This window comes from Lampris incognitus, chromosome 5 (genome assembly GCF_029633865.1).
Source record: "Lampris incognitus isolate fLamInc1 chromosome 5, fLamInc1.hap2, whole genome shotgun sequence".
Taxonomy (NCBI): domain Eukaryota; kingdom Metazoa; phylum Chordata; class Actinopteri; order Lampriformes; family Lampridae; genus Lampris; species Lampris incognitus.
In genome coordinates this window covers 22,750,432-22,763,390 of record NC_079215.1, presented here as the reverse complement: position 1 = coordinate 22,763,390, position 12,959 = coordinate 22,750,432, and the positions used below count along the sequence as shown (strand labels likewise).

Below are 12,959 nucleotides of genomic sequence, written 5' to 3'. Positions count from 1 at the left end.
TCCCACCGGCCAGCTGACAAAAGAATATGGAATCACCATCGTTTTCTTATATTCTCCATGCTCTCTGCTTTTCTCCCTCACAGTGGCATTGATTTTTCATTTTGTGTGTGCTCGTGTAAACTGTTTTTGTGCTGTGTCTCCCTGTAGGAAACCAGAGGATCTGTCCAGGGAGGTGATTCAGATTCAGCAGAGAGAAATCGCTCTGAAAGAGCAGAACTACCAACTCACCAGCCGGTATTTCACACACTCGCATATCAAGTTCCTCTCTCTCTCTAACCCTTCTGTTTCATTCTGTCTGTCTGTCTCCATTTTGCTTCTCTCTTTCTCTCTTCCCAGTGTGTCTAGTAGAGCATGTCTCTAAGAAATCCTTAACTGTCACAAAGTTAATTAAACAGGTCCTGATTCTGATAGCACCCTTGATGGTATCCAATAGTGTTTGAGTATGCGTGTGTAAGTGATGGTGTGAGGAAAGTAGAGAGAATCTACTAATTAAACTTGACCTGTTTAGGCAGGGGTGATGTCTGACGGGAGAGTTATGTGCCTGAGCTAGCATGTCCATGAAGGAGCACAGTCTGGCCAAGAAGGCTTTCATTAGCAACCAAGCTTCTTTCCTTCGATGAGCATATTGAGCTTAGTATGAAATATTAGAACTGGCAGAATAGTGTGTGGAAGGGGATGGAGGAGGGCTGTAAAGAGAAGCTAGAGCAATTGCTAATACATCTCTGGAATGATTATTGAGCTTCAGTGGGGGACCAATGAGAGCATGTAGTTTTTGTCTATTTACACAGTGCTTGAATACATTTACAGGATTGTACTTAATAGTTTCAAAACATCCAACACTTATCAAGTTGTCATTTCTTTTTAACATTCCCTATTTCCAGTTAATCTCCACACAAATATAATTTGCAAATGTGTTATCAACATGCACACCACTTTTCACCCATCCATCCATAAATCCATCAACCTATATATGTGTCAGTGTGAGGAGTTTAGAGCGTTCCCAGTTTGAGCTCCAAGGAGAGCTGTCCCAGCAGCGGGGCAAGACTCTAGAGGAGCAAAAGAAGAGAGAGACACAGGATGCCCTGGTCCGACGCCTGCAGAAGAGGGTCCTGTTGCTCACCAAGGTAACTCCCATCACACACAAACGCACTCAAGTGTGATTGTATTCATATGAATGAATGCCTTTATTTGTCATTGCACAGCTGTACAACTAAATTAAGTGCAGTGCCCCAGTGGTACAAAATTAAAAACAAGTAGTCAAGATATGCCTGCAACCCCGCCTTTATGACCTACTAAAATAATTTAGCAATTTAATCTTGGGAAACAAAACGGATGCCCTAATATTACAGAGGATCAAGAATTTTCAGTCTCTGTCCCTCTTTCTCTCAGCCCCGCTGTTGGTTCAGGATTTCCACATGACATAAAGGACTAGCTTTATTTCGCCTGCCTCTGTGCTGCAGTTCCTGCCTATGTCTCACTATGATATTGATTTTTCTCCCTGCATATAATTCCCTAGGTCAACATGCTCATTCTCTTTGTACGCAGATCATACGTGCGCACCCACACACACACACACACACACACACACACACACACACAAATGCCAAAATGTATATAAAAAGGGCTAATGGCATATTATACAAACTTAATACTTTGTATTAAACTTTGTCCAGTGTTATCAGTTATATTTGCTCAGCATCCTAAGACAGTATATTCAATTATTTTAATGACACCTCATGACATGAGGTTTAAATTGGACTTCTTTTTTGTTTAACTTCAAGTGTGATTAACTGAGTATGTGAGTCCTTATTCCCTCACACTCTTCATGTTTACATAGTCACATCACGTATTAGGTATAGCCATAGTCTTAGTCACATAGCCTGTCGACTTTCCCCTGAATAGTTCGGCATGGGGCTGCCTCTCCAACCTTTAGGCAACTGCCTACCCCTTTAGCTGTTTAGTGTGTGTGTCACATGCCTATGAGTGACTGACAGGCTGATCAAATGCGTTTGTGCCTCCATTATCTCCGAAGGTTAGATAGAGGAATTGACCGAAGGCGATTTAAGAAAAAAAAAGGAAAATAATAATAATGATAGTTTTATCTCACTCTCTGTTTGTGTGTCTAAAAGGAGAGTTATTATCGAAGTGGGGGAATTCACTGATTTTTGATTAAGATTAAGTGTAAATTTCATTGCATCTAAATAGACTGTAAATAGCCAAAGGGTCCGCTTTTTAGTATGAGCTGCACATACATACACACAAACAAAATGACCTCTAAAGGTATTGGTGCTGTGTTGGTGTTAATTTGTGACTAGCCTGTCTGCCTGTCTCCTTGTTATTCTAAGGCTCTCGCATTGAGTATTACTGTAGCTTATTGTCTAATGTTGCACGACAAATGATTCTGCTTGTGTGCCAAAACATGGAATATTAAATTACAGATGATTTCACATACACTGCTTTTTAAAGGAACTAAATTTAGTCCTCTTTAAATGGATTATGTTGTTTTTGAACAGGTTAAACAAATTGGATCTGATTAGGCTAATTATGATTTGTTTTCTAACACTTGCCTATGACATAATTTGGCACATCTACTGTAATAATTACTCATTTTGAACACATAAAACAAATTGTTTGATTTTAAATATGGAGTACAAGATCGCCTTTTAACAGTTCTTGAATGCAGGTTGTCTTGAACATTCATACTTCGTTTATTTCATGCAGTGGTTCAAATTCATAAAATTTGTTATCTCTGTCACCTGACTAAGTGGGATTTCAGGTGCGTCCCCAAGGAAACCCTTATAATAAACCAGGGGGACATGGATACAGAGCTCTCAACAGTCTTTAAAGCTCAATTGGCCCAAACAGATCTGGTTAGTACCTGTTTGTGAAAGAAATCACATCAAACTGATCAGCCAGATCTGCAATCATGTTGCCTGATATGGAGATTTCATCTTAATATGATCAAACCTCCACACTGTCTTCTGAGGGCTTTTAGCCTCTGCAATGCTTTTTTTTTTGTGTGAAAGAAGTCAAGATTTTGCTGAGGCTGGTTGATTGATTAAACATGAATATTCTTTTTTTTTCATTAAGATTTGTAATGACTACATTTTAAAAGGTCCTGACCCTGACAATGGAAAATTTGCCCTATTGCAGGACAGTCATCGTCATTCCATGGTATTGGGATAATATTTGGATATTGTTGTTGTGATACCATTTTGTTTTGTTTTTTTTTGTTTAGATTAACGACAATGAGAAACTGTTACCTAAATATCTCACAAAATGAGGCCTGAAATATTTGAGGGAGTATTATTTGAGAACTGGTTTCGGTTTGATATCATACTTTATAATACCAAACAATTTAACTTGAGGAATTTCAGCTGGATTCTTGAATATGGTATTTTGACATGTGCAGGCAGATGCCATGAAAGGTATTGATATCGTGAAAAATTCCATGTGCTTGCCATGATAATGAAAATTCTCCACATTGCCCAGCATTAATTTGCCCTCTCAGTGTATAACATTTTATAGAACAATCAGATGGTGGCTGCTTGATCTTGTTGCTGTGTCATTATTCTGGGTTCATTGCTCAGATTTGATGTAGGGGTTGGCTCACTGTAAGGTTTCTTATCTGTTTCAGTCAAAATGCCAGAGCATTTTGTCAATGTCTTTGGTCTAAAGTTTTCCCTAAGCTAGTCCAAACACCTCAGGTCTATTCATGTGCAAGATGAAAAGGAGAAGCTAGCTTCATGCACGAGTTAGTAGAACCCTTCAAAAGCAAATGGTCAAAGCGAAGCCTTGGTAAAAACGCCATTCAAAATTGACATACTATCCCATGCAGTCATGTTGTCTCTGGTCTCCTTTCACACTTGAAAGTCCAAACCAAGGTCTGAACCAGAGTCTGGTTCTGGTGCTTTCACATCTGTTATTTTATAGTCATTAGGTTCAGGACTTTTGCTTTCATACCAGCGGACCTTGACTTGAACTTTTGGCTCGTTGTTGCTGCCAGGTGCACTCGTTGTTGCCAGGTGCGCTCGCTGTTGCTAGGTGTTACTGTTTGTGTTTGTTTTATCACTACCTATGATTGATCCAAAAGTCCGAACCTTTGATTTCACATTAGATATTCATGAACCTTGGTCTGAACCGAGACTACCTCCTGAGCTTGGACCAAAGACCGAGTCTTTGATCCCTGTACCCTGGTCCAAGAGGTTTCACACCTGGCAATCTGGTTCGGACTTTTCTGGAAAGTCTGAAAGTCCGGACTAAACAACATAAGTGTGAAAGGGCCCTTTGCTGTCTTGCCATTTGTCCTTGTCCTTTTTTCACAGACATTTGATGTTTTTTGTTTGTTTGTTTTTTTCTGTTTGGTGCTATAGTTTACTCGTTGTAGGTGTTTTTGGGGCTATACCTTGGTGCCCCCCCCTTTTTTTTCTCCCCAATTGTACTTGGCAATTAATTACCCCACTCTTCTGAGCTGTCCCAGTCGCTGCTCCACTCCCTCTCCCGATCCGGGGAGGGCTGCAGACTACCACATGCCTCCTCCGATACATTTGGAGTTGCCAGCCGTTTCATTTCACCTGACAGTGAGGAGTTTGACCAGGGGGATGTAGCACGTAGGAGGATCACGCTATTCCCCCCAAACAGGCACCCTGACTGGCCAGAGGAGGTGCTAGTGCAGCGACCAGGACACAAACCCACATCCGGCTTCCCACCCGCAGACGTGGCCAATTGTGTCTGTAGGGACGCCCGTTGAAGCCAGAGGTAACACAGGGATTCGAACCGACGATCCCTGTGTTGGTAGGGGGATTATAACTAGTTTTGTGTGCATGACGGCAGTAAGAGAACTGTTTCAGGAGGTCTTCTCAGTCTTTCACTTCTGAAGAGGCGGTGCTGAGTCAAAAGCTTTTGTAAACCGAATAAAAAGAATTCAGTGTGTTAACTGACCGACTGAATGCAGTTTTCAGGACCTGAAATCCTTTATATTACTAACGATATAAATAATAATAATTAAAAAAAAAACACGTCGGCACCACCACAGGGCTCAGTCATCTCATCACATCCCCGGTGAAGGAAGGAGGTCTGGACATCTTTTGTGTTGATAGACATAAATGTCTCTGAAGGGCATCCAGGTAGCATAGCGGTCTATTCCATTGCCTACCAACACAGGGATTGCCAGTTCGAATCCCCATGTTACCTCTGGCTTGGTCAGGCATTCCTACAGACACCATTGGCCGTGTCTGCGGGTGGGAAGCCGGATGTGAGTGTGTGTTCTGGTCATTGCATTAGTGCCTCCTCTGGTCGGTCAGGGCACCTGTTCAGGGGGAGGGGGAACTGGGGGGAATAATGTGATCCTCCTATATGCTATGCCCCCCCTGGCGAAACTCCTCACTGTCAAGTGAACCGAAGTGGCTGGCAACTCCACATGTATCGGAGGAAGCATGTGGTAATCTGCAGACCTCCCCGGATCGGCAGAGGGGGTGGAGCAGCGACCGGGACGGCTCGGAAGAGTGGGGTAATTGGCCGGATACAATTGGGGAGAAAAGGGGGGACATTTTTAAAAAAAAGTCTCTGACACCCAGAAGCCTCAATATCTGGGCAGAGGTTGAGGCTTCTGGGTGATTGGCTTGCAGTGTCGATGTGGTCAGCAGGGTATCAACTGTGCTGGCTGGATTACATGCATAACTGATGCTGATTGGTTGTGCCGTGAAGGATGTTGGGGAGTGGGACATCACGCCAAACCAAGTGGTAGTGTGTGTGTGTGTGTGTATGTGTGTGTGTGTGTTGAGGGGGGGCAGAGGAGCTGACGCATTTACACACAGGCATGACACAGGATGAAAGATAAAACATCACAAAATAAGAAAAAGTTGGTACATACCAAGGATTTTCATGTTCCATTTTGTTGTTTTATTTTCATTGTTTCCATTTTCAGATTTCTTGAGCGACTCCTGTGTAATTTGGTTTGATAAACTGACACTGCCCCGTAGGGCACACGTGTGCTAGGAACTCGGGGAACACGTGGGCTTATAGCATGTAGGCTGACACCTATGCACACATTGGTGTCATTGCATTACACAAGCTCACAAATGCATGAAAACATTTAAGTGTAAATCTTTTCTTGAGGCATCTTAACGCCTTACGCTTGATTTACAAAGACAGTTGTCTGTCATGACTGATTTCATTTGAATTCTCTTTTTCACAGATATTTGTCTTTGATTTGATTAACACAACGCTGTATCCCTTAGCTTATTTTGTCACAGCTCAAAGGAAAAAGACCACGGCCTCCTAGCAGTTTATTCTACCATATATTTTATTCTTTCATATGTTTACAAAGGAATTTGTCATGTTTGCATACCAAATAATTATGTAAAAACAAAGGCGCATTATATAAAGCGTGAAGGGGCTCTGGTATGAACATTTCATTTAAAGCAGCGCATGGAAGCGCACAGCTTAACACTGCTGTGTGATCATACAAAAATCTGAAAGTACAGACACAAAAAGATTTCCCGCAGTTCCCAGGGCATTGTAAAGAGGTTGTGCTCTTGTTCTAGGAGCGCGACGGTATGCGTGCCATCCTCGAGTCGTACGACAGCGAACTGGCCCCTACAGAGTACTCTCCTCAACTCAGTAAACGCCTAAGAGAGGCAGAGGAAATACTGCTAAAGACACAGAGCCACCATGCAGAGATGGAGGTAAACACACACACACACACACATAGGTTTCTTCATTATCTGTCCTTTTCCAAACAGACAATCTTTTCAATAAATTGACTTGGTTGCCTCTGTGTTGTTCACACTTTATCATTAGTTTGATTGGGAAAAAAGTGTCTTTGGGAGAGTTATATTTTGTGTTTACTGTCCTTTTTCTCTCAATTCTTATATTCTCCTTTGCCTCTATAGGTTCAGCTGACTAAAGCACAGGAAGAGACCAGGAACCTCAAACTGAAGCTCCAAACTGTTAGTGCACCCCCCCCCCCACATACACACACACACACACACACACAAAATTATCTGTTTATAGTTCCACTATCAACCATCAGTTCTGAGTATGCCATACCTGGGCTGTGAACACTCAGTGTTAATCAATTACATGCACTCTATACTCCCACACTTCTCGTTTCTCCATTTCTCTTGCTCCCTGCACTGTATCTCCCTCTTACATGGGTTCTTATTGCTGGGGAGAAATCAAGATAGCAGCAGCAATGAGAGTTGACGTGTGAAATCCACCTGCCTGGTAGAGAAGAAATTACTTATCCATCTTGGGGAATGAGGATGAGTAGAGAGACAGGCAGACGCTGTCAGAAAGAGAAAAATGCTGGGCAAACAAATTGAAATGAAGGGTAATTGGCGAGAGGGAGCACAGAAACTTTTAACACTATAAACAGAATTAAAACAAACCGCCGGCACAAACAAAGTGTAGGACATTGTGGAATGGAAAGTGCAAGAGTTGCTAAATTTATGGTAGGTAAAGGATATATGTTCTTGTTTGAGTATCTGTCTGGAGAAGATGGCTGCACAGTGGAATAGAGTTCTCAGAATTTATTTGCCAAACTTAAAACACAAGGTCTGAACTAGGCACATGGCCAAAGGGGGGTTGATGTTGGTGCATTCACCCCAACATTTTTACTTCTTTTTCCAAACTTTCCCAGGTGGAGTTGGAGCTGGAGTCTGTTAGGGCCCAGCAAGCCTCTGTTACCGAGAGCAACTCTTCAGTGACCAAAGAGGAGGTCGACAACCTTAGGTAGAGTAAACACACACACACACACACACACACACACACACACACACACACACACACACACACAAAGGCGGGTGAAGGCTGTGTGAGACCTGAAAGATGTGTGCCTATGTGGCTAGGCTGAGTCAGGTCTTTATCTAGGATTGGTTGAGTTTGCTAAAAGGGGAGATGGCTCCAGGAAACTGTTACACACACTTGATCCTTCTTAAGGTGTTGTGGGCCTAACTCAATGAAACATCAGTGTAAGAAAAGGCCCACTTATCAGCCCCAATGACTTGGCTGCACTCTACTTCTCAGCCCCTGTAACAGCTATTTTGAAAAGTAATATTGTCTTTAAAATGGGCCTCTTAAATCGCCAAAATCATGTCTTTTTTAAAATGACCGATAAGTTAGCAAATCGACTGTTTGCAGAGTAACAACTGACAGCAGTTCATAAACGGTGCTTGGCAAATCTTCATGTACTACTTCCTCCAATATTGAATGCCGCTAAGAGGTGAGGAGAAAAGCTTTGATACATACAGCATGTTTTATGTATATATATATATATATGTTGTGACATTGAATTTTTAACCATTATAGCAAAGCTAGCCAGATGGAGATGAGTTACGATGCAGCACAAGCTAAACTGCCTGTAATTTCAGTCTAATGTTGCTAAGTTAACATTATCATCAACATAATATTCACAAATCAGCTAAAATATGAAAACCACCTGTCTAATATGTTGTTGGGCCAAAACAGCTCTGACCTGTCAAGGCATGGACTCCACAAGACCTCGGAAGGTCTCCGCTGGTATCTGGCACCAAGACGGTAGCAGCAGATTCTTTATCAAGTCCTGTAAGTTGCGAGGTGGGGCCTCCATGTATCGGACTTGTTCTTCCAGTACATCCCACAGATGCTCGGATCAGATTGAGATCTGAGGAATTTGGAGGCCAGGGCAACACCTTGAACTCCTTGTCATGTTCCTCAAACCATTCCCAAAGATTTTTTTTTGTAAAGCAGTGTGTATTATCCTGCTGAAAGAGGCCATTGCCATCAGGGAATACTGTTGCCATGAAAGGGTGTACTTGGTCTGCAACAGAGTTTAGGTAGGTGGAACGTGTCAAAGTAACATCCACATGAATGCCAGGACCCAGGGTTTCCCAGCAGAGCATTGCCCAGAGCATCACACTGCCTGTGCCGGCTTGCCTTCCTCCCATAATGCATCCTGGTGTCATTTTTTTTCCCCAGGTAAATGACACACACATACCCGACCATCCACATGATGTAAAAGGAAATGTGAGTCGTCAGACCAGGTCACCTTCTTTCATTGCTTCATGGTCCAGTTCCTGATGCTTGTGTGCCCATTGTAGGTGCTTTTGACAATGAACAGCATGGGCACTCTGACCGATCTGCAGCTGTGCAGCCCCATACGCAACAAGCTGCGATGCACTGTGTTCTGACACCTGTCTATCATAGCCAGCATTAACTTTTTAAGCAATTTGAGCTACAGTAGCTCTTCTTTGAGATCAAACCAGACGGGTTAACCTTCACTCCCCACATGCACCACTGAGCCTTGGCCACACATGACCCTGTCATCGGTGCACTGGTTGTCCTCCCTTGGACCACTTTTGTCAAGTACTGACCACTGCATACTGGGAACACCCCACAAGACCTGCCATTTTAGAGATGCTCTGACCCAGTCATCTAGCTATCACAATCGGCCCTTGTCAAAATCACTCAGATCCTTACGCTTACCCATTTTTCCTGCTTTCAACACATCAACTTCAAGAACTGACTGTTCACTTGCTGCATAATATATTCCACCCCTTGACAGGTGTCCTTGTAACTAGATAATCAATGTTATTTACTTAACTTGTAAGTGGTTTTAATGTTTTGGTTGATCAGTGTATATGATAGTCACAGCTGCCATATTAGATAAAGGGTAGCCTACACCATTTTAGTCAGAACAAAGAGAGGACTAAATGTTAACTCTTTTCTTGACCCTATAACATACTGTACACCTACCAATATATCATGTTCAACATTACATGTTCCTTTACTGTATGTATCCATGGTTAATACTTTTTTCAATTAAATATGATTAATGTGAAAAGTATTTTTCACCCTACCATACTCTGCTGTGTGTGAGCAGTTTCCACTCAAATGTTGTGCTTTTAATGTCAATGCGCAGTGTAATTTCTCTTGTTTTTCTATGGTGAGCTGTAGGCTTTTGCTGTTGATTTATAGTTTTACTCTGTGTATGTAGGCCTCTGAGGAAAAAAAAAGTTTTCCTAAAGCTTTCAATGACTTCTTTTGGTAATTCGTGGTGGCGAATCGTAACGGTTCATGTTGAAAATGTTTCTTACATAGAAAAAGTAACTAAAGGAGACGGGACTATCTTGAAAATGGTCAATGTGCCAGGACATGGATTTATGCATTGTTTTTTTAGTTTGATTTGGTTTCTGCTCAGCAGTGTAGCACAAGGATTTCATCATATTCTTTGTATCAGTAAATACCCCAGTATAAAGTAGTTATTAGTATCAGTATTTATACCCAGTTTTCTTATCCATCTTATTCCAGTCAACAAAGGGGATGGATGTTACTCTACATGAGAGTTATTTGCAATTTAGTGAGAGTATGTATGAATGTGCTCTTCAGACAGATGATTGAAGATCTAGAAGGGGCGCGACAGCAACTAGAGGAGAAGAACAACATTCTGGAGATGAGACTGGAGAGACACGACCTTCAGGTGGGTACCAAAACATCCTTCCAACTGTTTTCTGTGATGGATTGACTTTTCTGGCACAAAGGAACCAATTTAATAACCCCAGGGCACACACCTAGCCCAAACGACACCGAAGATTGATTCACATAACTGCACCCTATATCTGACAGTTTTTCAAACCCAGTTGGACCCAGATGCGATTTCAGCAGCGTCCAATAGAAATTTCCAGAACCCTTGGCTGATTAAAGTTCCCCTTTTATTGTCTGAAGGAATTAGAATGGATAGAACAGTTGAGGTGGAGAGATGGAAGGTGTGGAATTGTAGAACTCCGTCAGTGTCAGCTGGGAAAGCAATTGCCCCAAAATGAATCCAACTTCGCTGTAAAGCAGGCCCACACATGAGACCGTACACTTTAACACTAGAACGATCGAGATTTCCCTCCTACCTAAAATGACCATGGGCCGTGAAAATGACGGCCGGTTTTTAAACTCTATATTCTCTCAAGATAAATACCCAATTGAGATATTAATGCATTGCATATGTTCGTATGTCTGTTAAGAAATGACTGACACCAAAATTAACATTTTAACAACTATAATTCTATTTTTCAAACAATTTAAAATCGCCACCGTCCAACGCCTGTAAATACTGCAACGCCTCGGTGGTAGTCATTGTGCGTCTGAAACGGTGGCTCTAACCAGACATGTTGGCAATAATCAGAAATCAAGTTTAGACTATTTCTCTGTACTGGAGAACGCTAGTGTGTTTCTAAGACAGCGATGAACTTCGTGCAGGAAACGAAGCGACCAACACACATCATAAATAGTAACATGACGCCCACGATGACGCGCAAATTACGAGCCGTCTTTTTGGCCGCTCATGGTCATTGTAGGTAGATCTCATCATCGCTTCTTTTTTTTTGGTGCAATTATCTAAAACTCATTTTAATGCAAATAGGTGCAATTTTAGGAGCATTTGGGGGCGGCATGTCTGTATCTTTTTTTTTCCCCCCACAAAGTTATTAAACTTTGAAAATCCAAAACTGACGGCCTTGATCATTCTAGTGTTAATAGAGAAGCTACCCAAACACACACAACCAAGCACACACATGCACATCAGTTGTATCGAACAGAAGATGTGCCTATGTGAAATAAATTGACAAGATCAGACATGTTGAAATCCAAAGCATACACGTGATTGTTTTCCAACATGTGTGCACAGTTATGATGCTACAAGTAATAGCAGTCGATAGTTTGAAATCTAATCCAAATCTTTAAATTAAATCTATTTAGCTATTGCATTTTGTTCCTGTGGCACTTAAAAGGTGACACAATATAAATGCAAAGCATATCAGTGTACACTGATGAGCCAAAACATTATGACCACCTGCCTAATATGCTGTTGGTTCTCCGTGTGCCGCCAATACAGTGCCGACCCGCCGAGACACGGACTCTACAACAGGGGTTCCCAAACTTTTTTTCTTCTGGGGACCCACTTTTTAAAAATGACAAACCATCATGACCCAATTCACAATAGGCTTTATCTGTAAATCGTGAGAAGAGTGAATTTGTGCATAAATGAACATTCCTGACCATTTTTACTGCTATTTCCACATCACCTTATATTATCTTGAAAAGGTAAACCAGCCATCACTTTCCCAGGTAAACGGTGCACACGTACATGTACACAGCCATCCAAGTGATCTAAAAGAAAACGGGACTCATCGGACCAGGCGATCTTCTTCCATTGCTCCAAGGTCCAGTTCCGACGCCCTCGTGCCTATTGTAGGCACTTTCAATGCTGGACAGGGGTCATCATGGGCACTCTGACTGGGCTGTGGCTATGCAGCCCCATACGCAGCAAGCTGTGATGCACTTTGTGTTGTGACACATCCCTCCTGTAACCATCATTCAAATTTTCTGTGACTTGTGCCACAGTAGACCTTCTGTCAGTTCAGACCAGATGGGATAGCCTTCATTGCCCTCATGCATTGATGAGCCTTGGGCACCCAGCACCCTGTCACTGGATTGTGGTTTGTTCCACTGTCAGTAGGTACTCACTACTGCTAACTGTGAGCAACTCACAAGCCTTGCTGTTTCAGAGATGCTCTGACCCAATCATCTGGCTATAACAATTTCGCCCTTGTCAAAGTCACTAGGGTTTTTACTCCTGCCCATTTTCTCCCACATCCAACACGTTGACTACAAGAACTGATTGTTTGCTTACCATCTAATCTACCTAGACCTTGACACGTGCCCTTGTTTGGAGATGATCATCATTATTCGGTTTACTTATGAATGGTCATAATGTTATGGCTCATCAGTATATTTCTCTGTGTTTTGAGACTGCGTATTGCATTTCCCAAAAGACTGTTTGAAAACAGGTGTGTGTGTGTGTGTGTGTGTGTGTGTGTGTGTGTGTGTGTGTGTCCCTCCCTGTGTGCGTGTGTGTTGTACTTCAGTGTGTTTGATCACGTCAATTGTATTTGTGTTTCTATAGGTATAGGCACAAATTCTGTTTTGTA

General features: G+C 42.2%; 1 protein-coding gene across 2 annotated transcripts in view; it reads left to right on the top strand.

Annotated features, from left to right (window-relative positions):
• The window catches only part of mad1l1 (mitotic arrest deficient 1 like 1), a 95,005-nt gene that overhangs the window by 21,858 nt on the left and 60,188 nt on the right, over nucleotides 1-12,959 (top strand). For both annotated transcript variants that reach the window (XM_056279681.1, XM_056279682.1), the window contains exons 10-15: nucleotides 148-234; nucleotides 980-1,124; nucleotides 6,546-6,686; nucleotides 6,894-6,950; nucleotides 7,643-7,734; nucleotides 10,369-10,459. In XM_056279681.1, coding sequence (XP_056135656.1) covers nucleotides 148-234; nucleotides 980-1,124; nucleotides 6,546-6,686; nucleotides 6,894-6,950; nucleotides 7,643-7,734; nucleotides 10,369-10,459 — 613 coding nt within the window. The remainder of the gene's footprint in view (nucleotides 1-147; nucleotides 235-979; nucleotides 1,125-6,545; nucleotides 6,687-6,893; nucleotides 6,951-7,642; nucleotides 7,735-10,368; nucleotides 10,460-12,959) is intronic.